General features: G+C 40.5%; 1 protein-coding gene across 38 annotated transcripts in view; it reads right to left on the reverse strand.

The window, feature by feature from the left end:
• ARHGEF28 (Rho guanine nucleotide exchange factor 28) overlaps positions 1 to 27000 on the reverse strand; it is a 273643-nt gene that overhangs the window by 71046 nt on the left and 175597 nt on the right. For 27 of the 38 annotated variants that reach the window (XM_070569821.1, XM_070569819.1, XM_070569840.1 and 24 more), the window contains 8 exons: positions 24208 to 24491; positions 19671 to 19878; positions 17142 to 17253; positions 13408 to 13450; positions 8973 to 9096; positions 8493 to 8625; positions 1894 to 1949; positions 795 to 843 (listed from right to left, as the gene is read on the reverse strand). In XM_070569821.1, the coding sequence (XP_070425922.1) occupies positions 795 to 843; positions 1894 to 1949; positions 8493 to 8625; positions 8973 to 9096; positions 13408 to 13450; positions 17142 to 17253; positions 19671 to 19878; positions 24208 to 24491 (1009 nt within the window). Of the gene's footprint in view, positions 1 to 794; positions 844 to 1893; positions 1950 to 8492; positions 8626 to 8972; positions 9097 to 13407; positions 13451 to 14052; positions 14131 to 17141; positions 17254 to 19670; positions 19879 to 24207; positions 24492 to 27000 lie in introns of all 38 variants that reach the window. The other 11 variants (XM_070569810.1, XM_070569804.1, XM_070569801.1 and 8 more) reach the window with 1 other exon arrangement.

Genomic DNA, 27000 nt, shown 5'->3' on the forward strand with positions numbered 1-27000 from the left:
AGCAATGCCATATTTGAGGCAGAAGAAACTGCAAAAATCTCTCATAATAAATCAAAAGATTTTCAAACTTAGGAGGTGATGGTGTGACTGGTTCTTACATGCAACATAAAGAACTATCAAAGGCTGCCAATTATTTTCAAGGGAAACTGTTTCAATTTCAGCAATATGTAATTCAAGAAAAAACAGAACCTCCGAGTTTAACCACACGCAAACAAAACTCGGTGTGCCTTGTAATTTCACTGTCATCCTAAAGGAGCCGATGAGACCACAGCCTCAGCACAGCTACTGAAAAGCACCAGGCTGCTCTGCTGACGGACAACAGGGCTGACAGGAATCCAGAGATTCCAAACTGGAAGGTTTTTCCCTAACTCGGGGATTATTAAGAAACATTAGCGTGTATTTATCTAGATAAACATGTGCTACTGCTAGGAAAACAAAATTATGTACATTTAATGTAGTGTTTCTCTTTTCCCCCAAAACGTTGTTATGAAATCAAGAGTGTATGTTACACTAGATCGCATCTTAGAACTGAGGTAAGAGAGTAATCCCTCGGCCATATAGCCCTCCCCAGTGTGAAAGGCCATCTCGCACATGTAGTACAGAGGCTATTAGGCTGCCAGAGAAGTTTATGCCGTTCCTGACCTCTCTGTATAATCAGAAGTTATGCCAAGCCTACGGTATAAAAGAAGAAATAATTGGGCAAATGAGAAAACAAGAGGAGAGGGTGTTTTACATTGGAAAGCCGTGCAGTATGTATGAAATTGAAAAAAGTTCTTGTTTTCCACATCACTTACTTCCAAGGATGGTCTGCGGTTTGTTCTTGTTGTATTTCTCTTGGGATTTCTGGTAAAGAACATTAGAAACACAAAAAATAAGATCAAAGCGCCATCGGACTACAAGCACGCCCACACAGTTACACAGAACAGAGTCTTATCTGTGTCACTTTCATTGTTATTTTATTTCAAACAAAGAAGAATTCAAAGCAAAAGACAATAAATGCAACAGAGAGGAAAATGTTATGCTAACGAGATGGGCAAGTTTGAAGAAGGCCTGCCTCACGAACACATGTATCACGAATATCCCAGCTTTATTAAAAGCCCGGGGAACAGAAGGCCCCAGCTCCTGTGTCCAGACCCAGGCTGAAAGGGAGTCCCCATCAGCACTGCCCTGCCCCCACTTGTCTCTTTCCGCCCCTGGCTGTGCCTCCCACCTACGGGACACAGGCTTTGAGCACTGAAACTCCACCCTCAACTCTGCGACCTGACACCACGTGGGCTGCAGTCAGTGTGGACGTTGGTGACTCCAGGTTTCCCTCTGGAGGTTCATCATGCACTTCTGACATGACTTTGGAGTGGGAAAGAAACGAACTGAATGATAGAGGCCCCCACTACTCAAGCCCACCCTCACAGAGAACATTCCTCCAGTCCAGGGGGCCTCGCAGGGTGGTCCTGGGACCAGCAGCATCACCTGGGAACTTATTAGAAATTTGAATTCTCAGGCCCCACCCAGAACTACTGGATCAGAAATTCTGGAAGTGGGGCCCAGAAAACCGTGTTTTAACAGGTCCTCCACGTGATGCTGAGGTTTGCTGATGTTTGTGAATTACTGTTCTTGCCTTATTTACATGTGCCCAGGGTTCACACTGGTAAACCACGCAGGCCCTAGCAGAAAACCTAACCACCCACCCGCATGACACAAATGGCCAGACTGGAGCTTTCCCTCTGTATCTACAAGCACACAGTTAAGGCAGTAACTCTACGCTTTGAGCACATGTTATTTTATCACTTTAGAAATAAATCTAGACAGTAACAAAAGAGCAAAACCTAAACAGACCACACGAAGCAACCCAGCTAGGTATAAACACGCAATGTTCACAAACGACTGAGCGATCACCTTGGTACACGGGGGCGCGGCGTCCTTACATCCCTTGTGAACACTTGCGCTACAGTCTGAAACAAAGGCAGAAGAACCGTCTTATTTAAGTTAACCTGCAATGACTAAGAATGCATCATGCTTTTACTAGTCATTATAAAAACAGCACATAAACAAAAACTACTCAGAAAACTCTTTCAGGAGGAAAAAAATATTTAAATCACATCTAGCCCCACAGCTCAAGCACAAGCACGCTGTTAATATTTTCATTTCCTTGGAGCGATTGCTCCCCTTCCCCAGAGGATGTCATCAATTATGAAACCTGGAATATGCATGACATACACTTTTGTGTCTGCCTGAGAACTCATTTCCCACTACACGCCCTATATTGAAGGGATTGCTGACATCTGGCTGGCAGTAACTACGCCTCTGAAGGTGGAAAGAAAGAAAACTCACAACAAAGCTGAAAAAACGCATCACCCCCTCTGACAGGAATTCCTACCACTCGAGGTAGCCAAACTGAAAGAGGAAAGAGAGCGGCTTGCCTGTGTTTTACTTCATGAAACAACGTGGCCTCATCTCACTGGAAGAAGGGAGGGAACACTTCGCCTGCCCCGTTCTGCCCACTGGCCCAGAAAGCCGAGCTGTCTTCATGGAAAGCTGCCTCCTGTGGGAACTGCTCTCTGCCAGGTGCTGTCTTCTTGCCCTCTCCCCACTCGGGTATCCACACCCTCCACCATGACCCCTTATTCTTACCACCCCCACACGCTGTGTGTAGATGGAGGAGTCTGTGGCTTACAGAAACTTCCTTAGAAAGAATCCTGCCTCAAGGGTAGAAGGTCCCACTCTGGTCCATGAAAACCACACCAGAAAAGTGCCCGTAACCCACTGAGAACCGAGCCGGAGGCTCAGAACAGTCTGCAGAGGCATTCCAACCAGCACCTCAATGGCCAAGGAGCAGAGCCCAGGCTCATGCACAAACTGTCCTGCTGGCAAACATCGAAATCAGACAGCTCTCTCTCCTCATTCCAGAACAAGCGAATGAAAGGAAAAGGAAAAAAGCAGCCAGGAGCTACCGCAGAACAAACTTATACTGAAAACCCACAGGAAGAGCAAGCCTGCATACTGTTCAGTCCAGAAATAGAGAGAAAAGTTTAGATATCTGAAATGTGTTCTCCATAAGAGACATAAAATAGACATAAAATGGGACCAAAAGGCCAAGAAAGGAGAACACTATGTGACAACAGGTCAGCAAGATGGGAGGGAAATGGAGCTTTGAGAGACAAGAAAGGATGCAGGGGAGGAGAAAGGGCTGGAACAGAACTTCAATGGAATTGAGAAGAATCAGCGTCAGAAAACATCAAAGCAGCACTATGACGTTCCCTTCAGAATGTGGAGAAAAGGTCTAATTATGCAATGGAAGGTGTCACACAAAGAAGACCGATGACAGATCACACCTGACCAAGCAAGAAAGCAGAAAAAGTAGATCAGAAGTTATAGTCAAAGCTGCAACGGACAAAAACCTTTATAAAGTTTAAAAAGAACCAAAAAAGGCAAATCAAAAGATCTCACTATTTTCAAGGAAAAATTATTAAATGACACCTATTCTACTGACACATTCTGACAATATCTATGAGATTCAAAAATTAAGTCCTCAAGCATCTCGGCAGAAAAAACAGGTTCCCAGTGGAGGAGCCAGGCAAGGCAGGCCCCGGACTTTCCCACTGTGATTCCAGACGCCCAGATACAACAGGCCAGTGAGGACACAGCATTGCAAAGGTTTGGGCTAAGAATTTGTTTACCCAGATAAATTGCTTTCCTTGCGTGAAAAAGCAAAGATATACCCTTAGATACACAAGACTTCAGAAAACAGATCATTCCAATAACCTTTAAAAAAAATTACCTGAAATCCTACTCTAGTCTATTAAGAGAAGAATCAAAATTAAGGGTTCAAGAATGGATCAGCTTTATTTAAAGAAAAATAGGGGGGTCAAAAGTGAGCCCTGAGACCAGCTAAACAAAGAATCACATCTAAACAATTGTTGTAAATAATGACAGAACTGAGCACAAATACCGAATTACTACTGAAATAGAAAATTACTCCTACAAGACTAAATATATAATATAAAAATAATAACAATGAATTCAGTATACTAATAGAGGCTGGGGGGAAAGGTAAATATGAGAGAAATAAAAGAAGATTCAATAATAAGCCTTACACAGCCTTCCAGTTATTATTAGCAGATCTTAACAGAGTTTATCTTGCCAAACCCCTAACACAGGGTCTAAATAGCTAAACCAGATAACGATGTGCACCTGAAATTTAGATAATGTTATAAACCACCGTTACCTCAAATAAAAAAATAAATAAATAACACTATTATGAGAAACAAATAAATAAGTAGCTAGGCCAGACATCAAGGAAAACAGCAGAGAATGATGAAAGATGGTTGATAGCTGTAAAATTAAATGTAAACAAGAAAAAACCCTCCTTATAAGGCAAGGTCAGTTCCATTGCAGAGTACCTATAGCTAAATTAAGGCCACACACCCCAAAACAAACACACAGAAATAGTTAAGGGAAATACAAACAAAAGGAAAGCAAGAGGATTACTAACTGTAAACAAAGTAAAATTCAATGCAAAAGTCATTCAATGGTATTAAAAGGTCATTTTATGTGGATGAAAATTCAACCTGCAATGAAGGGTGATTCGTGAGCTTCTGTGCACCAAATAATGTAGGACCAAAACATAAGCAGTGAAATTTATAAACAAGGAGAATTTTATAGAAATACAATTTTTGTGGGAAACTACCAACTCAGGCTTTAAACAAAGAAAAATACGGACACCAGGATTGCGAATATTTATATTATGTTTTGTTTTATATTGTACGTTTTTAATATTAGAAATATTAACCTTCATAATTAAAAACAAAAATACATCCATGAAAGGATTACTCACCAAAAATGGCGCAGATTGTACACCAAATTCTCTTATCAAGTGTAAAAAACTTCACAACAAAGTTTAAAACCCCAACACTCTCCTCCCAAAAAAACTGTAAATCTTAAAACGTCTTCTAAAAAACTGCGGGTTAAGAGGAATCAAACATATATTCCTACTGATTCTAGAATTTAATCTACAGCAATAATCAAAGACATGGACAGTGATGTGTGCAAACGAATTCTCGCTGAGACATTATACTGCGAAAAATTTGGAAAAAAACTCACGTTAAAAAAGTGAAGAATAACTAAACACATTTGACGGCATCATCAAATGAAACAATGGCATAAAAAGCTGACTTTTTTATTATAAGGGACTCCATCAAAATACGAATGGTAAATTTTCTCTAGGTGGTAAAATTTTGGATAATTTTAAGTTTCTCCTTAAACTTTGTATCTTCTATGAATCCTATTGCATTTTTTTAAATTAATAACTATTTTAAAAGCTAAACATATCCTATGTACTTTCAGCAATTTCCGTCTTCCACTAAAACTTCCACGGCCATCCTCCTGACCGCTCAGTATGAACGGACGTATTCTGAACAAAAGTTTACTTTCCAGTGAGTGCTGGCTCCCTACGCTTTCCATCAGTCATTAACTACATCTGAGTGTCTAAGGGCCCAGCTTTGTGACAACTGCTGTAGGAAATACAAAAGAATCATTGTGTGACGATAGTCCTTTAAGAACTTAGTCTGTTCTAGTAGCTAAAATCAAAAGAGCTTGTACATAACTCAGTATTAAACAGAACGAGATAAATGGCTCATAAGCATGATGTGCAGGAATTGAGGCCACAGTGGTCAGAAGACCTTCCATGAGGAGGTGAGAAATGAGGACTGATACAGAGGAGTCAGGGAACACGCAGGACAGAGGCAGGAGAACACGCGAGGTGGGACGGCACGCCTGGCGAGGCCTCTGGTTGTAAACCAAGGCTGACAAGGGAACCAGCGGAAGGACTCGTCAACAGGTACAAAGAGGGAACCCAATGCATCTGAAGAGTCAGGCTTCATCCAGTAAACCAGAAGGAGAGACATCCTTCAGTGCATGCAGGCTGATGAAAGTAGCATTGTACAAAGATTCCTGTAGTCACTATAGTCAGGATAAATCAGAAGCGAAAATTGCCAGAGGGAGGGAAACTAGAACAATGGGCTCTCAGCAACCCAGAAGGTGCAGATGAGACTCTACCAGAATGCTGACAGGGAGAAAGGAAAGTGTGATCAAATAAGATCAGCTGGGGGACAAACGAGCAGAGGGGTCAAGGTGCCCAAGGTCTGAGCTGTGCCACTAGCACAGTAGGAAGCATGGCCTTCTGCATGTGGATTTTGAGGTCAGTTTTAGCCACGTTGGTCTGGAGACAATGCAATCTCTGGGTGACGATGCCCACAGATAGGGTCATTCTGAGCCAGTGTGGCTGGGATGGTCTTGGTTTGTACCATAGTTCTTCTGCAATTCGCCAAAAGTGGCCACAAATTACACAGGGATCCAGCCTCTCTAGGCAACTGGAAATATGGAAGTAGAAAGTGAGGGATAAAGACATTAATCTAAGAAGATCAGGTCTAAATATACTATTTTAGAGCAAAAGATTGGATGACTATACTTAGAAACACTAAAGGAAAAAACAATCGCCCAGGAACTGAGTTTGGAGGGCGCTCAGAGGTCGGAAAAGGGTGACAATACATGCGGTGAAACAGAAGGGTGGGTGCACAGAAAGGAGAGCCTTTACCTAAATGAAGGGGCAACCATCACGAAGACAGATCTGTGAGTCTGAATAATGAGGAAAGACTTGCAGAGCTGACTAGGAAGCGACTCCAAGTTTCTGTGAACAGCAGGACGCCTGCTAAGCAGTGACGACAGAGGCCAGAAGGTAGATGGCTAAGGAGGAAGCGGAAGGGATGGACATTAGAGCAGCGAGTGGATGGCACCCAACCTGAGGAGTCTGTCTTAAAATGAGACGACAGACAGGTGGTGGATGCAGCTGGGGTACAACTGAAGGGATCCAGCCCCGGGAACAACCAATGAAGCACACGCCATCGCACATCTAAACCGACTGCTGACATGTAGGCGAGCCAGAAACAATCCATTGACGATACTGCAGCAGATTTCTAGACACTCAGCGAATTACATCACATCTGAACTGCTGATGCCTTTTCAGATCCCATAAAAGAAAGAAATCAAGTGTCGGAAAAAGCAAAGTTCACGCACGCAGTGGAGCTGGCGTCATTACAAACAGGCTCAACGGTGAGAAGGTGAAACCTGCCTTCAGTGCCTACGCAGGTTGCATTTCCATCAGATGCACAACCATGGCTGCAACATTTGAATTTTAACTTAATCCTTTTCCAGGCATTTGAAGAGGAACTTTACACATAACCTTGCCCTGCTCCTCTCTTCCCTTTGTGCTCCCATCCCATGCCCCAGATATTCCTTAATTCTGGCCACCAAATACATGATATGTATTTCACCCGCCTGGGCCTGAATTCTTTCGTGCTGAATTATTCTTTCACTCCACAAATATTTACTAAGCCTCTACTCTGCACAAGGCATTGTCTAGACACTGTGGACACAGCAGAGGATGAAATCAACAGACAAAAACCCAGACCTCGTAGAATTTATATTCTGGTGAAGGAGACAAGAAAACCAATACATAAAACATATAGCAAGTTAGATGAGGTTAAATGCTGGGGTTGGGGCAGGGGCTAGAAAAGGGAAAAATAACGAGCCAAGCATCAGATGGTCAGGAAAGGCCTGACTGAGAAGGTGTTACCCGAGCAGACCTGAAGGAGGGCCGGGGGCCATCCACACGGCTGAGGGAGGAGTTGCCCGAAGAAGGGAAGGCCCTTCCGCAGGAGCCTGCCTGGCATGTTTCAAGAACTGCAAAGCTGCCAAAGCAACTGGAGCAGAGGGAGCGAGGGGGAGGGGAGAAGAGCAGAGGAGAAGATGAGGCGGGGAGCTCACAGGGCCCTGCAGCCATGGGCAAGGTCTGGCTTTCCTCAGGAGATGAGAGGAAGGATGCTGTCCCCACTGGAGGATGTGGAACGCACCTTGCCAAACTCACTCTGGCTGATGTCTTGAGAACAGATATTTTGTGAACTGTGCTTTTCGTGGTAAAAGTGCAAGGAAAACAGTTAGAAAGCTACTGAAATGGTGGCTTCAGCCCAGGGTGCGAGCTGTGGCAGGGGGGAAGAAGTGGCTGGCTTTCCCATATACATTGAAGAAAGAGCCAAGAGGATTGCTGAAGGATTGGATGTAGGACAGAGAGAAAGAGAGGCGTAAAGAAATACTCCACCATCTTTGGCATGAGCATCTGGCTGGAACGATGGGGCTGCCATTAACTGAGAGGGTCAGCTTGTCAGGGCACAGGAGGGGGAAGGCCGAGCTCCGTGTTGGACATGTAACATTTGAGAAGCTGTTTAGATGCCCCAGCGGAGAGGTCAAGTAGGCAGAGGCATACCAGTCTTGTGGACAGAAGGTACTGCCCGTCACATCACGGGCCATTGCCTGATAAGTTGTTAAATCACATGAGCAGCCCTACAACGAAAGTCTACGCAAACACGCCAGCAAGCACCCTTCTCTCGCACAGTCTGGGTGGGCAAAGCTCAAAGACAGCACACACCAGGCCAAGAACTTACTAGAACACTGGAATGACTCTTTCCCCAGGAGCGTTTTATCACAAACCAAACACTGCAGAACCCCAGAGAACGTTCCAGGAACAAACTGATGTCGACTCAGTTTCTCTTTGTCTTTGGCATCCTTGCTTTTCGTCTTCAATAGAGCAGCAGCAGCAGGAAATTGGGGGAAAATGAGAAAAAAGAAACACTGAGAGGCAACCTTCTTACAGGAGTCATGCAAACAGAATCTCTACGTTTTCTCTCAGAATCTAAGGACTGCACAGCGGGAGCACAGTCAGGCCCAGCTGTAATATTACCAGCATGTGGCTGTCTCAGTATTTCTAATGACTTGGACGACACTCCGTAAGAAATACAGAGGTTTTCAAATATACGTGTATAAAATCTCAGGTAAGTGATTTTAAAGGGAAAGTGGGAACTATACTGAGTGTTGAGAAACAGTCACATATGTTTTATTGACAAGAGGTGCAAAATCTCAATTACCTTAGATTTATTCCGAGGACTAGTCATCCTATTCATGAGGAAGCTGAAAGTTCGGCTCACTTTGTATTTTTCAGACTCCGATTTGGCAGGCATGAGGTATTTATCCCATTCTTCTTCCTGAATTCTACAAAAAAAGAATTTGTTATCACGGCTCATAGGACTTAAAGAGGGAGTAAAACACAGCATATTCATACAAATGTGTGTGTATATATACACACATATATACATATATATTTTATACATATATTTTTACACATATATTTTTCAGGTTTTAATGGTTATTCTAAAGACAAAGATAGAAACTATTAAAAATGTGTCTTATAGATGGATAGGTGGACAGATGTATGATAAAGCAATTATCTCACAATGTTAGCAATTATAGAATCTAAGTAGTGGAAATAGGTATTCAGTATATAATTCTTTCAACTTTTCTGTATACTTTAAAATTTTTAATAAAATATTGCAGAAATCAAAGAAATCAGACATAATTTTACTCTGAAAACATTCATCTTCCTGTTTACTGTGTTATCAGAATTTTCCGAGGGCACAGAGAAGCCAAATAACACTATGAAACTGGCTTTTATTTATTTTGGGGACACAGAGATAATACTCAGCAGACACAATTTTCTTTGTCAATACAGCTCGAGAAACAGCTGTCCGCCCTGTGGTTCAGTCTCTCCGCTCAATCAGGCTATTTGCAGTGAGATGCTCTAGGTCGTAAAGGAGAGAAGGTTGTGGATACTCCCCCAAATAATAGGCAAACTAGAGGGAACTGTACCCAATCTGTGAACACACTGAACATCACTTATTTTCTTCTAATCCCTGTCATCATTCTTTAGGAAAAAACAAGTCCCAGCTTTGGAAAGTTATATTTCCCATGGAACTTTCTCTGATAGTCTTATATTTCTAATATTATTACAGAGAGAGAGAAAGAGAGAGAGTATATCAAAGATCAACCTAAGCATCATGTCAAACCAGATAACACTTCCGTAGACTCTTTTTAAAATGAACATTTCATAACCGAAGTCCCTCCCACCCCAGCTGCTCACTTGCCAGCATAGAGGCTCCCACATTTCTCTCTGGGAAATACTTTTCAAAGCAATCCTATTATTGATATGCACCAAAATATGTATGGTTACATTTCACGAAAATGTTGAGTTCAATGACAGGTTTCTAAGACTTCAGTTTTTCTCATCTGATCAATGACAGGCTTGGACTAAATTATTTCTAAGGCTCCTCTCACACTTAAATATAATATATACTTACCTGGTACATATTAAACAAAACTTTAAGTTGTTTAACCCCTATATTAGATAATTGAGAGTTCAAACCTATGAATGCACTTAAAAAACTAATAAATGGCTTCAGAGCTGCTGCTCGGTCCTGCAGATCTAAAGGCACAGTGAGGACGGTGTGAGTCCTGCTACTTGAACCCTGCACAGTAAGTGAAACTGGGTTTGCGACTTACAGAAGAGAGTTGAAAAAGTTAGAAAGGAAAGAGGTGGATAGAAGTGAACATACCCACCACTACTCAGAGTCACAAAAGGAAGTCCCCGACCCTCTTAATTCCTTCCACAGCCACCTCCTCAGTAACTGACTGGTCAACATATAAGTTTCCATACCACTTGTGTCTTAAGCATCCTAATTTGCAAAACTCCTGGCATAATATTCAACAGGCTCACTTTTGGAATGGGGGAAAAAACACATTTGAGAGCTTAGAAAGAATCCTCTCTGAAAGACCTTTTGTGACCCCACGAAATGCCATCCAGTGTCTGAGAGAAGAACAGTATGGTGAGGAGCCCTACATGTCAGAATTAAAGAACACTAAGGTCAATGTGGATTCTGAGGTCAAGAAGTCTTCTCCTCTACTTCCCAGCAGGAACACAACTAAACTCTCTCAAATAAAAGAAAATCAATTCCTGTCTACCCAACTCTACTCCCACCCCCCATGCTACAGAAGGCGATATCAATAACAATGTTTCAGTTCTGATTTAAAACCTCTAAATGAACCCAAGTTACCGTGTATCCTCTATACTTCTACAAAATGACATAAAATCACACCACTTAATCTTTAACCTCAAATGTTGATAAGACCTGAAACATGACAAAGTAAAAAAACAAATACTGAAACAACAAATATTAAAAACTCAAAATAACCATCCAACCCGGTAGAGGTGTGAGTATCATCAACACGATCCACTGTCAGATTATGAGAATGGGTAACACTGTATAGCCTCTGGGTAAATGTGGAAGGCTGCTGATTCCATGTTTCAAATCTAATTTAACTACACGGCATTCATCTATCTAACAATTACGTAATTTAGAGAAGAACTGAGAAGGGAAAAATCCTCAACTGATTTCACAACAGAATTTAAATAGATTTTCAGTTTACAAGAATCTGGAAAAAATTAAACTCTTTTCAACATCCCAGAACACAAACGCCTAAGCTCTATTATTGATTTGATGACCAATGGAATCACCCACTAAGGTTTCACAAGCCTCATTCCTCAGAGACTGTCTGGGTATCACCTTTCTAACAGGTAAACAGATATTTAAAATATCTTAAGAGTATGGATCTTCAACATCTTAATCTTTAACCGATTATATCTACAACCTATTCGTTTTTTTAAGAACTGGGCATCTAAGCGTTAAAAAAAAGTTCCCACTATTCCAAATTGAAAATTGATACAATGAGATTTCTTGAACACTCAGATGCTCAATTTTTTTTAATAGAAGGTAATAGATGGAGTAAATTTAAGATAGATGGTAGCAATAACTGGGCCATGCCATTTAATTTTTAAGAAGTTGGGATAGATGGAGTGTCCGCTCCTGCAGAAATGAGCCTCCAAGATCTGGAGTGAGCCCCCTTTAACCTGGCTGCATTCTTTTCGAGAAGCTAAGAGATCAATATAAATAAGAGAATTCCAAAGTAGGCAGACCCTCAAGTACATACGTACAACATGACCAAAGCAGAGCATTAGGGATGGCCAGGGATCTCATGGACACGTCCAACAAGACATCGGGAATCGGGAACACAGTGGGTGAGATGAAAGTCTGCTGTACTAGACACACCAGGGAATATGACTGATAACGTCAGACACTTTCAGGATGTGGACCAAGACAGACTGAGAACAGAAAAACCAGGAATGACAGAAAATGAGGAATAAGAAAGAGAGACACTCCCTATACATCACATCCAAGCTAAAGACTTTTTTACGGTGGTATTTAACCAATGATGACATTGGCCTTTCCAGTTTTAAATCCCTCGCCTAATGCAAAATAAATATTTTTGATTAAAAAAAATGTTTAGAATCAGTCCATTACTTCTCCAATTGTTAAAAAGGTGACAGAGAGAAGACTGCTAATTAAATGATGACCAGGATGATGAGCAAATTCCAGAAATAGTCGGTAAATTGCTTAAATGAAGCAATAAATGTAAAACAGTGCAAGGCACACCCAGTGATGGTCCGTTATTGCTGCTTTTGCTTTCATCATTGTCATTGTCATGACGTCATCTTCATCATCCTATTCTTAAAGGGCATTCTTAGTCTTCCTCTGTTTTTATCATTGCAAAGTTTGCATTCTGGTCTCAAACAAATAAGAATGAACAAAAGGAGGTTTTTCCTTATTGATACTTTTATTCAAAGCAAAATAGTCCATCTTGATCCATATATTAAAAGGTTTCTGAGTTTCAGCATTAATATCACGAAAATTAAAACCGTTTTCCTCTTTTTCGCATGGTCTCTTAAAGCCAAGCGTTCACTCCATTTCTGACATTACCCCAGGGCTATTTCACAGTGTGACTTGTGAGCAGTTAAGTTAATCAAGATCAACAGAACTCAACAATCCTGCCTGCTCACTAGTCAGCCTCCCAAGCTTTACCCCAGTAAGTAAGCTAGGCTTAAAGCTTTCAAATCTGCACTACCAGTCAGAAAACTGGTATTATTTAAAGCTTAAAATACTTTCTTCTTCATTTATTCTTTGTTCCAAACTTAACACTTCTAAGCAATGCTCCATAAAAGACAGAGGGCAGAGACGTTTAGGCACATTCTATAACTGACCACCCAGGGGCTTGTTACCACAGCAAGTCTTCTTGTCTTGGCAGACAGACCCAGGGAGAACCTGCATCTTTCTAAACCAGGTGGTCCTCACACTGCCCCCTTCTTGGTCCTATACACTGGAGGTTTTTGGCTTTGAAAATAACCCCCCAAAAATGTTCTGACCCCAGTCCTGAGGCCTGCACATCTGGGGACAGAAAGGAGCAGCTGGCCAACCTATGCTGACAAAGATCACAGAGGGAGAAAGGATTCAGGCAGACTCATTGCATAGAAACCTCTCACGAAATACTGCACAGATATCAGCAACGATGCGATGTGCAAACATTTCTCAAGATGGATCAAACCATCCCTCAGGAAATTTGGAACAGTTAAAATACCTTTTTTCTCTTGGTGGCTCCGGAAAGCTGTAAGCTCTTTGCTCTACAAGACACAGAACAATAAAATGAAAACTAAGGCAGACAAACTAGCAGTCATGTGTTAGTCTGAAATGCACACACTCAACCATATTTTATCATTATACACACCCAGTTAGAAAATAATGTCATTTTACATAGGTAGGGCATTGCTCCGGATAGCTTTGTCACTTTCCCTAGTTTGGACAGAATGGAGAGGAGGCCAACATGTGGCAACATTTAACAACTTCATAAACTAAGTTAGCATCATCAAGGGGCAGCAAACATTTTCAGAAGTGCAGAAAATTAGCTCTATCTTTTTGGATATTTCTCACCAGAGCTTCATTCCTTATTCGTAACACTAATTCCCCAACATACAGAATAAATAAATATCTTCACTGCTTTGTAGCAAAGCTCAAAAGAAAAGTTTGAAGCCCAGCAAAAGGAAGAGTCCATTTTAACACAGCTGCAATGCTTGTACAGAATCCCAGCAGCAGCCAGGTCAGAGATGTGCGTCGTGGCTCACGGGGAAGGGAAAACCACCTTCCCCACTGGACTCATTGCGGGTAGAAGGGGCAGGCCCATGCAAGCAGCTTAGCGCCATCTTGTTTCCGGAACTGGAGTACTTACTACAGAGATGGAGCAGAGACACTGACTTAGACAGTGAGAGAGACCGAAGGAGGGAACGGCCACTGTGGAGCACACCATCTACAGAGCAGGGACAAAGCCTTAACCGTTACAATCCGGAAGGGTGAAGAGGCAAAACCAGTTTGAAAAAGGGAGATGGGCCAGATAATAAGGAGGAAAACCAGTACATAAATATCCCCTGAAATGTGTAAATATCAATGTGGAAGTAATACTATCTTGTAAGTAATAGAAAATCTACTTTGAAGAATTTGAAGGCTTTTATTGCCATTATTAAGGGTCCCTCAAAATAAGTCGTGGGCAGAAATTATCATCCTTATTGTAAACAGGCTGAGGTGCCAAGAGAATAAGTCGCATGTCTAAAATAATCAAGCTAATAAAGTCATAGCATCAGACTCAGGCAAGAGAACAAAGTCTAGTGGGATTCCATCCATCAGAGCACAATAACTTTCAACAGGACACTCACTTCACTCTTCAAATCTTACATGAAGAACACTTTTCTTCATCTTGGTGAGGTGACAGTGTTCCTTTCTATCTAAAGCCACAATGTACCAAAGGGAACAATAGGATTGGATTTTGTTTTATGAATATACAATCATTAAATAATAAAGTGGCGCTACTGCAGTCATGGGTCAGGAGAAAAAAAAACCATGAGAGGCGATAGGAACCCTTTGGAAGTGACAAGGATGAGAGGATATCTCAAATAAGAATAAAAAGGAAAGACCATCCTCTCTTTGCAGGTCTGTATTACAGCACCCAATCATTGCAACCGTGCGGGAATATCCACGGGAACCTCGTACATAGAGTGTGCAGCCTCAAATCAAATCGCCTGTTTGTAACTCTTACCTTCTGGAGAGTGTCAAACTCCATTCAAATGGCCCTGTTTTTAAATATATGGTCTAAAGACAAGCTTTCATTCACAGAAAATCCAAAGGTTTCAGCTTTTTATTCTTTCTAATTCAAATGCAAAGATTTAAGGGTTGTATGCAAGGCAAAGATACCCTTCCTTATTGATTAAAGAATTCATAAAACATATCAATTTCCTCTCAGTTATCTGCTCAACAATACAAGACTTCAGAACAGTCTAGCTTTAAAAATCAGAGCTACTACAGATACAAAGGCAAGGCCATCATTCTGCACACTGCACGGAAGACTTGAAAATGTTTTCCAAAGAGTAATGGTATAAAGTTAACTTGCCATCCAGGACTATTAGTACAAAGGTGTCAAGATGCCAGGAGAAGGAATCCAGCCTAAACTAGGTTAGGGAGACCTGGAGGTCCTAGAAAGACTCATGGTATGGAAAAAAAATCCAGGGCAAATTCATTCCAGCTTCTTTTCCTGTCCTCTCAAGGTAGCTGTATTTTCTCTTGCTCTCAGTCCTTATCTCCATCTCCCCATTCCAAAAATTAAAACTGACATTTATCATCAGTCTTGCTTTCTCTTCTTCCAAAAAGACTTCCCAGGGGCAGACCCTGTGGCATAGTGGTTAAGTTTGGCATGCTCTGCTTCGGTGGCCTGGGTTTGTGGGTTCGGATCCCAGGTGCAGACCCATACTACTCATCAGCCACAGTGTGGGGGTGATCCGCATATAAAGTGGAGGAAGACTGGCACAGGTGTTAGCTCAGGGCGAATATCCTCAGCAAAAAAAAAAAAAAAAAAGAAGACTTCCCAAAAAGGAAAAAGAAAAATGAAAAAACACACCTAGTGTACTTCTTTTGTATTGTATGTATCCTGTCTACCATATTCATTCAACAAACAAGTATGGGAGATGTTCAATAAGTCAGTCATTGTTTTAGGATAGCAGTTCCAAGCACAATTATGCTTTCAATATTGCCCCTTATAGCTTAAAAATCAAAGTAATGACAACAATGCAATAAAGAATAAGAAAAAAGGAGGAAAAAAAAAAGGAAGGAGTAGGAGGCCAGCCCAGTGACGCAGCAGTTAAGTTCGCACGTTCCACTTCAACGGCCTGGAATTCACTGGTTCGGATCCCGGGTGCAGACCTACGCACCACTTGGCAAGCCATGCTGTGGCAGGCGTCCCACATATAAAGTAGAGGAAGATGGGCACAAGTGTTAGCTCAGGGCCAGTCTTCCTCAGCAAAAAAAGGAGGATTGGTGACAGATGTTAGCTCAGGGCTAATCTTCCTCAAAAAAAAAAAAAGTAAGGATATTCTACATTGGGAAACTGAGAATACTTAAGCACGCCTCTTGCTTTCTGAGTTTTTTAAGACTCGAGGATGATAGACCAAGGCATTATCTAACACAGTGACAAAAAATTACAAGGCTATATATTACAGATTGGCACAAATACACCTTAAATGTAGTTATTACATAATATGTACAAAAAGTATGAAATAATTACACTTCAAAATAAAGTTGCAAATGGGGGAGGTGGCTGAGAGAGGCTACGAGGGCAGCACCTCGGTAGCTATAATTGTTCTATTTATTGATCCAAATTCACTTTTGAAAATTCATCAAGCTATCTGCTTATGACCTGCACCCCTTTCTGTAGGTATACTATATTTTAATTAAAATCTTACTGCATAAAAGTTATATTTCTGATTGCTTATACTGTCACAAAAAACACTGAGATATATTTACCCATGTTTCAAATATGTTCTGTTATTTCAACGCTCTAATGTCCTTTGCTAAATAAAAAAAGGAATAAAGTCTATTTTGCAATGCTTTGCCTCTGAGGAGTTAGATTATTTCAGCAATTTACATATAGGGCAAAAGTAACTTTTATAATTTACTTAAAGAAAATCCTCTAAAACTCTCACAATAAGGAACCCAGAATAAATTCAAGTTTATGCTAATTCTTGAGGAAAACATTTTATTTAAAGAATAAAGCAACAGAGTTGTGTACATAATTTTACCAAAATCAAGTCTATAACTTGACTGATATCCAACGAGAAAAAGATTTTGCTAAGCTTAGAAAAATCAGTTATGAAAATAGAGTTGACAAGTTTTGCCTGCTGCTCTTGTATATTTTATGTTCTACCTGAAAATGGGCTCTGGAACAGACGCTCTGGAACAGAGCACGTTCAAAGCCAGACGGTAAATAAAGCTCACCTTCACTTGAACTGCACACTGCAAAGTCACGCACCATCCGAGTTTTTCCTAAAGAAATTTTGGGTGATGAGCAGGAATAAGACCGTGAACGGATTCCAGAAAGCAAGGACTCCTAAAAGAGATCATAACAAAATTTTTTTTTTTAATTCTACAGAAGACCTGAAATTAGCATCTCTCTAAAAAGATTCAACCTGAATGTTTCTGATGCAATCTTATTATTTGTTTCTCTTTGCCTGTTACGACTTCTAAAATTGTATTGTCTTTTTAAAGTTTTAGTAAACTTGAGCTCTTGGGAATATTTCCTTTATACACTTTAGGATGCAATTATGACATTCCAATCAAGTTGGTGAAAAGTGAAAAATTAAGTTAAATGACTTTTTCTCTATATATTCAACAACAAGTTTGACCTTTTTTCTCGCCTGAGTTTTTAGTTATTTTCATTATTTTATACTGTAGCATTCAAGCAAAATTTTCTATTAACTGATATATCTATATTTAATGATTATTAGAAGGTAGAGGAACAGCATCTTACAATTATAAGAGTTTTTAAAACTTCCAGCTGGTTAAGTTTACAATGTCAGCTCCAGCCTCTAGGGGAGAAAGCATGAGGCCAGTGTACCTTCCCGGGCTGTGCTTATCTCTCCACAGATTCCCATCCAGCACTTCCTGGGATGATGTCTGAATATCACTGATTCATATATCTTTAATTTTATTCCTTTTAAATGACTTCCATTTTTGTTTCTGTTTTTCCAAGTATATACTATTTCTATTATATTAGCAACAAATGTGAAAATGCAAGATGGCAAGATAATTAAAATACGGTTTTGCTACATGTTCTAAAAATTTTAAAGAAATATGCAATACAACCATCAAAGCCATTTATGGTACCCAACTCCCATCCAAAAGGGGCCTAGTGGGCTTAGGATTGGTCCTACCCATCCATTTTTTAAGGTATTACTTAAGGTTAGGTTTAAAATAATGTAATGTAAAATTTGTTACTAAAATTAAGCCATCAGCAACTGTCCTTCATAAGTACTGGTCTTTTCTGTTCTCCCTAGGTGAAAACACATGGTTTCCCTCAGTTCTTCAGTTTAGTTGAAGGGCCTGGAGGGAAGTTGAAAATGGAAGCTGACCCTCCCTCGATGGGCCTCGGGCTGTGGCTCCCTGACTGTCTTACGAGTGAGGACCCACTGGGCCGGGGTGTCAGAAAGGCCGGCCCAAGCTGTCCCATACCCCTAGTAGTGAGCTGGCCACAAGGGCCCTAGTCAAATGCCATCCTCTGCGTTTAAGTCATGCATGGTAATTACATTTCATAACATTGGGACTTTGACAATTATCCAGAGGTCTCTGGCAAAAAGTTACACAGGGTAATTACAGAGGCAAGGCAGGAGGTTTCATAGGACAGTCTTCTTAAAAGTGAACACCGTGGAACCGTTTCACAAAGACTGAATTACTTTTCATTCCAAGTAGTGAGGAGTTTCTCAAAGTCCATTCAAAATGCAAAACCAAGAAGTATTTACGTTAACAAACGGACTCATTTCTTATTATCCAGAAATATTACATGACCTTCAGGCTCAAAGAACTATGACAGCTCTACAGGCCTCAGAGCTGAAGGAGAGGATTCAGGATCTGGGCTGAGAAGACCTGGGCTGGAGAGCCGGATCGATCACCAAGCTTGGGCAGCCTGGACAAGACAGCTAAGCTCTTCAGAACCTCACCTGTGCAAAACTTAGAATGAAAGTACTGCTTCCATCCCAGGTGAGTCGGAAGAAAATTATGTGTTTTGTATATTGTAGAACATGCTACACAAAGAACACATTATCATAACCACGCGTCCATAGTAAGGGAAGTTTGGGCAGAGCACACATGGTTTTACAGCAGTAAACTCAATTTAAAAAGAAAACAAGTGGACAGCATAGAAATCGAAAAGGAAGAAAACATATGTCCAAATACAAGAGGGCTCTCGGTGCAAGATTGGAAGAATTTATTTAATCTTTTAAAAAACAACCACAATAAAATGAAACTCCAATGAGAAAAAAGCTGTCGCCTATGGAAAAAGTGATAAAGTTCATGGGGTTCCAGATTAGTTCACGCAGCCAGGAATGCTCAAGTATCACCCTTGCCTTAGTAATATTATTCATCTCATCACCCAGGCCAAGGAAAGATTTATGTGAGAAAACAAGTTTGATCATTTAGCCCACTGAACACTGCCCGGTTTCTCTCTCTTTAAGGAACGATCGCAGAAATCACTGTATGCGGTGGTAAAATTTTCCAAGGATGTGAAAGATTATATGTACTGGTGATGAATTAATGAAACATCAATCAGCCGTTGTAAGTGAGGACTATACAAATTAAACAGAGTGGGAGAAGTTAAAAACACAGACTCAATCAGCTCATGAGTCTCCGAAAATAAAAAAAAAAGTAGTTTGCACATGTGAATAAAACATCATTTGTCTTTCAGATAGACATGGATTTAGACAACATATTTTCCATGCTTACAATAAGCCAAATTAATACCAATCAGAATACCTTCAATTGCAGGTTACTTGATAAAGAAAGTGACTCGGTCCTGGAGATGTTGAAATCTGGTTCAGGGGTGGTCTCAAAAGAGTCCAGTTCATCCCCACTGGGAAGCCCAGTCCGCGAGGAACTCTGAGACCCCGGAGCGTAACACACGTGGGACTGCTCAGACGACCCCTCCCCTTCACTGTCAGCATCCAGGGCATCGAGGCTAGAGCTGGCACACAAGTAAGTAAATAAGCAGACCATCAAGGAAGCAGACAGACAGACTGACGGAGTCATTGGTTTCTATTTCTCTGAATTCAAATGCTCTCATTGGTGTGAGGTGCAAAGCGTACTCATTTAATTGCTAACAAAGTTTATATTTAAGCAGTTTTTACTTTTTTCTTCCTCCATATCTCCTCTTTTTAAACAAAATTTTATATTTCCCCAAATGAACATTTCTACCTAGCAAAAGCCATTTCAGACATTCTAAGAAACAAAAACTGGTCCAAGGTAGTACAATCCTCACCATTTGCTTTGTAAATGTAATTATCATAAGCCCCAAATAGTCACTCTGCGGATGAAACAGAGCCCCTGGGCGGTGGGGTGGGATGGGGGCGGGGCCTGCCGTGAAGAGATGCAGTGTGGCATTCTCAAAGCTCAGGTCAGAAACACACTCGAGGAGAGACAGCAAAGGTCTCACCCCAGAGCTGGTGTCAAGACTCAGGTCAGACACGAGTCAGGCAAGGTCCCAAACGTGTCACATTAGATTATCATTTTCAGAGATTTTTAGAAATGATTCCCATGAGAATCCACCTCAGAAACAGGCAGAGATTCTGCTTAACTGTTGGTTTTCTTCCCTCATTTAACTTTGATAACCATGAAATCAAAAGGAAAGAATTTGACCGTCCACATTCCTGGCTCACTCCATAACACTTACGTTTTAAACCACTCAAACTTTGAGGCCAACATCTTTCAGAGGCATGTTAATGTACGATGCATTTTTAAATATATTTTTCTTTGGTTGTTGCAGTTCTGGAGTTAAAATTTTAATAACAACACATGGAAACCATCTTGATTATGAAATATAAACAACCAGAAAATGAAACTTTGAATTGACCCATTTGGGTTATTTTTATTAATAAACCACAGGCTATTCAGTGGACACTGAATACCAACTTAATAAATGATGACACTAGGTAGAGAGGTTGTACTGTGCATGTCTCTAATCTGAACACTTAGCTTGGTCTTGAGTCCCTGAATTATTTCACGGGCCTTCCTGGCCCTGGTAAACCCAGCAGTGAGTAAAGACCACGACTGGCACCCCTGCAGATTTCCAAAGTGGGGTTCTTTCCTTCAAGAACTCACTGAGGGCCTTCACCTTGGCATTGAGAAGGAGGGACAAATTGGAGGTGGACTTGACCTTAATTCAACACTCAAATATGTTGGTGTCCATAAAATTATTTCTCATAAAAAACTAAAACTTAGTGTTAAGAAAACCTTTCTGGTAAAGGTTGGTGCATTGACCGTTATAGTCACGTAATGACAGATATCTTAAGGGGCCACGTAGTTTCCTTAATTCAATGACAATCTGAGAGTAGACACAGACCTTGGGGGTAGGGGTCAAAGGTGTGTGGATGCCTCGTGCCTCTGCATTGGCCACAACTTGTGATCTCTGAACCAACGTCACTTAGTTCAAACGGTTGGCCGCCTGCAATAATATCCTATTTTAACACAAGCCTTTCCAGTCACATTCAGCTTTTCTCCATCACTGTGAATACACTCTAGATGGATCAGTGAGCATTATCCTATTTAGCACACTATACTTCAAAACATTTCTTTTTCTATTAATTCAAATCGGGCTACTATTTTTCTTTGTTAAGCTATTAACCCTAAGATATTTGGTATCATAGACATTATTCTTCAGGATTACCTCTAGGTTCTCATTTTACAATATCATTTTTCAAAAGTGGAATATGAAATCGATTCCATAGGTTGTGACCAGAATTTTCTTCTACAATGGTATAGAATAGAAAATATCAGAATACATTTCACATTACTTCATAAAATGTTTGTTTAAATTTTGTGTGCCTATGTGTGTGGGGAGTGCTTCATGGTTTGATAAGCATTTCTTACTGTGGCTCATGGTAAAACAAAAAAAGGTTTTAAAAATATAAGTTTTAGAATGAAACAATTATCTTGATCACCCAATTTTGTTGTATAGTTTTTTAAAATGAATGGTGCATTGCTTATTTTCCCCTGGTAGCTTCTCAAAACAGCTATTAAGTTTTAATAACATAATGGCTACACATTGTGCATATTTTACTTTCACCAAAATATTGTTTCAAACCTTAGAAGACTTAGGACATAGGTCCCAGTCAGCCTCGTCCCTGTGTTAACCTCAGCTTTTTTGTGTGCCCCAAAATTTCTCCTTCAGGAAAAATTCCCAGCCTCTCAGTCTATTATTCACGTCTTAATGAATTGGGTGCATTCCAATTTGAGTTCATTATCAATCGTGTTACACATTCCCAGCATGACACCCAGTGAAGGGAGGGCCCCCGGCCACCCAAGAGCCCAGACGGGGCTTTCCGGGGATGGCAAGCCCTTTCCCTCATCCCCACATTGTGCAGTGGAGACAGAATGCACAGGAGATGCAGTCAGCCTAGGGGACCAGCAGGAAGATTCTTCTCTAAGGACGTCTTCCTCTCCACAGCCCCAGCCCCCACTCCAGCTGGAATATTTTTACAGAAGCTTCTAATCACCTTTACCCAAACTGGATAGTTTGTCTTATATTCTAAAGAGGTACAATTCTATCCACAGCAGTGAGAAACTTCCCAGAGCAAGACCACGACCAGAACGTATAGTTCAGACAGCCTGCGAACGTTTGCACAAGCAGAACAGAGAGCCCACAGTGGGCCTTTCCTCCTCTGTTCCTAAGTGGCTCCTGTAAAGAGCTTATTCACCTCTCGAGATCTGGGTCACAAACTCAACAGATCTTAAAGATCCTACCAGAATGCACTAATCACACACAGTTAGGTGGATTTTTGCAGAACTGTTTAGAATCTTGCTTTGACTGACAGCTTCTTGTCCTAAGCAGATACGTGGAAAGCCCAAAATGTCCAATTAATTCTGTCTGCAGCAATGACCACTTAGCACCTTTAAAACCATAATTCACAAAATACGAATCTAAAGAAAAGCTTTCATTTTTTATGTTATCAGACATTACCCTTGGTATCCACATCTGTTAAACTTTCACAGCCTTGAATTGCTGTGGACCAGTGCAAAGGATAGCCCAGTGATTGGCACCTGGTGATTGATGCTTCCCCTCCCCCTTTCTCTCTTTTCTGATCAATTAAATCTCTGCCAGATGTTCATTCATAGATAATATTTATATATACACTCACAGATGTATGCATATTCTATTCTCATTTGGATGCATGATTTTGTGTAAAACTGGGCTATAATCAGAGATCTAGGGCGTGGGGAAAAAATAAACTATGCTCTCAGGAAAGTGGGCAACAGGATAAAATGAAACCAACGGAAATTTGCCTATTCCCTAAGGAAATCAGACAACAAGCTGAATGGATAAGAAACAGATACAAAGATATGGACATACACTCACACGCACACACATATATAAAATCACACCATATACAATAAAACTATTGTTTTAACGATATTTTTGTAGATACAAGAAAATATGCATAAAGTAAGTTACAAAGCATAAAAATAAAACAAACACCCACAAGCCCATCCAACTTGAATCCTGAACACTGGTCATACCATTGAAACCCTTTTTATTCCTTTCCATTCCGGTTCCCCACTTTCCCCATTGGGTATAACAACTACCTTGAATTTGGGGATTATTTCCCTCTTCATTCTCTTGTTTTTCTTTATAGCTTTAGCACATATGTACATGCCCTGTATTAATAAATTGCTTGATTTTACATAGTATAAAAGTGAAATCTAACTGAACCATTTTGTGGCTTCTTTTTGTTCAACTTCTTGTTTCTGAGATGCATGTTATTATGTACGTAGATGTGGCCGTAGTTAATTCATTTTCACTACAGTATGGTATTCCATTACATAACTATATAATTTCTCTATCCATTCCCCACTTGGGTTATTTCCTCCTGCTACAAATACTCATGCATATGTCTCCCAGGACACAGAAGTAACACTGCTGGGTCATAAGATCCATGCATACCCAACTTTACAAGATAATGCCAAATTATTTTCTAAACTTGTTACACAATTTTCGCTCCTATCAATTGTATATAGGAGTTTCCGTTGTATGCATCTTCACCAAAATACAGTATTGTTAAACTTTTACATTTGTAACTGTAAAATAGCATCTCACTGTGGTTTTCCTTATTACATTTTTGTCAGTTTTCTTAAGTGCCTTACTTTTAAGTCAAGGAATACAGGAATCTTAAAGGGGGCAATGTTTTGATGTAGAGATAACAGTGGTGCGGACAATAAAAAATAAGAAAATAGAATTTTCCAAGTCCAGCTACAAGGTTCTTGATTTTCTACATTTTTCCTCTAGAATATAGTACCTTACCTTCTTTTCTTTAGGTGACTTGGTTCCTTTTCAAATCCACGAAGACCAAACGAAAGGTTCAAATTGGAAGCATACGAACTAGATGACGTGACGGACCGTCCGGCTTCAGGATTCGACATCACCTCCCTGCTCTCACTGAGTGGGCTCGTGCCCGTGCCACTGCCGGCCTCGGTAGGAAGAATGTGCTTGCAGCTCTGAGGCCCCCGAGGAGAACCCGCGGGTTCAGGGCAGGCGTTTGCAGTGACTCCTTCTATATTAATGTAGTTAACATCCAAATCACCAACCTGGCAGTCGAAAGAAAATTATCTGCTGAGCAAAAGCAGGAAAGATCGACTTGGCTAAGAAAAACAATTTCCCCAATTTAAAAACCTTCTGCTTTATTGATCTTTTTTGTTTTGTTCGTTCTTGATTTTGTTTTGTTTTACGTGAGCAGAGAAGTCTGTCTTTCAGGCTACGTTCTTGTCCTCGGCTGCCGTGCCATAATTCACAAGAGGGAAGACAATGACACAATGCTTCATAAAGTCCGTTATGACAAAACCAGAAACCGATTACGCGTTTAACATCGTATGAACCATGGACTCAAAATGAGGGGAGATGTTTTAAATACTTGAGAGAGAGACTAAAGAGCAAGCAGCTTCAATTAAAAAGCAGTTTATAGCAATCTGGGTAACCAAGGTGGCAGAGGTCACAGAAATCTGAGTCTCCTAAAAAAACAACACCAAACAAAAATCAGAGCACATGAAACGACATAAGATACATGGACTTAGCATAACCAGAGGACAGACAACGTGCCAGACTGCAAATTACCTGTAAATAATAAAATAAACCTCAAAGCTCGGCAAGCAGCCAGCCATACTCCTGCCATCAGCCTTTGCAGAAAGTAAGGGCAGTCTGAAAAAGTCTGCATGGCAGAGAGATGGGGAGCTGGTAGGGGCCTAAGACTGATCTAAAGTCATCGCCAGGAAGAGACAGTCCAGCCTACAAGTGTGAAAAGAGGCCTCTAAGGAAGGGGCTTATAAGAACTGGTGATCTGAGGTGGCGGAGGTCAAAAGGCATCACCTCTGGGGGAGAAAACAATAAAAAGAAAGAATGATAGCACCATTTAGAGATAGGGTGGTGAAGGGGAAATGAAGCAAAAGGGGAAAATTTAGGGTCCTAAATCGACTGTCATAATAATAATTTACTGAGGCAAAAACAACCAAGGAATGTTCAAACTAGTGAGAAGAGTCAAATGAGTAAGAGGGCATTTACAGAGACTCCAACTATCTCCCCACAAGATCCTTAACGATTTAAAAAGGAGAAACAGTAATTACACTGAAAAGAAACTTGGTGGATCAAACACAACATCACCAGTAATGGGACAAATTGCTGTCGTGTGCCTCCTGACACAACGCACTGAGAAGAACACAACATTGCTTCTGTAACATTCCTCCAACCACACGTAACCAGAACCTAACAACGAGGAAACATCAGACAAACCTAAACTGAAGGACATTCTAGCAAAAACAAATAAATAAAAACCTGATCTGTAGTCTTCAAAATTATCAATGTCATGAGGGGCAAAGACGAAGGAACTCCCCCAGATTAAAGGAGATTAAAGAGACATGACAACTAAATGCAACACGTGTCACTGAATTTTTTGCTACAAAGAACATTATGGGGACAAGTGGCTAAAAATGAATAAGGTCTGTGCACAGCTAACAATACTATATCAGTGATGACTTCCAGATTTTGATAACTATACATGCTCATGTAAGAGAACGTCCATGTTTTTAGGAAAACACACCATGAAAGATTGAGGAGTAAAGGGGCATCATATTTTCAATGGACTCTCAAATGGTTAAAAAATATTTAGATACATATTTTAAGCATTTGCATGCACACACACACAAACACAGTCAGAGAACAAGAAAGTAAAATGTGGTAAAATATTAACTTTTGAGAATTTTGAAAAAGAGTATACAAAGATTCTTTGTACTAAATTAGGTAGGCTCGAAATGATGTCCAAATAAAATGGTTTTTTTTCAAAGTAGTTTATGTGACAGAGTAATTTTCAAAGTGGTTTTTATCATGTGAAGTTCCTCATCAGGTAGGTTAATAACCTTGAGAATTCATGGGAAACAGCATTGCCAACAAGATACAATCCTTACGGGGTTCTGTGCCAGGTTAAGGGGAAGGAAGGAGATTAGATGAGATTCTTTCCAGATATTGCTAGAAATTAAATACGCAGAATTTGGACTCCTCATGTTGTTCTGCTATTCAAATGGACACAGGAACAGTAAAAAAAACCTGTACGAGAACTATACTACACTGATATAGTGAACCTTGTGACTCATATCCAGGATTTTAGTTTTATTTCTGTTTTCATTGCACAAATTCAGCAATCTTCTGCCACATTTCAGTTTATCAGTTAGGCTGATTTGACTTCTCTTTAAATGTGTGCTTTGCATTATTAAAGTAACACTTCTCTCGCTCAAAATATTCCCAACAGAATATGTACCCTAACCTCATCTTGGTTTTAGGAAGTTTTGCATTTTTAATGTATCTTACAACATATAAAAACATAGCTTTCCCTCACATGATATTGAGTCAGCTTTAGCTACTTGAGGTAAATGGAAATATTGCAGTATTTGCTGAGGCTCAGAACAAAACTAAGGACTCAAGAAGTGTTTCATTTAAACACTGAGAAAATATGGCAACAGAATAAAAACCCTTAAAATCAGAAGATGGCTTGAGCACACCAAGTCCAGGCACTCTATATCTTCAAAGAATGTTCCACAACTCCCACTTTGT

The sequence above is a fragment of the Equus przewalskii genome, chromosome 13, assembly GCF_037783145.1.
Source record: "Equus przewalskii isolate Varuska chromosome 13, EquPr2, whole genome shotgun sequence".
In the NCBI taxonomy this organism is placed as follows: Eukaryota; Metazoa; Chordata; class Mammalia; order Perissodactyla; family Equidae; genus Equus; species Equus przewalskii.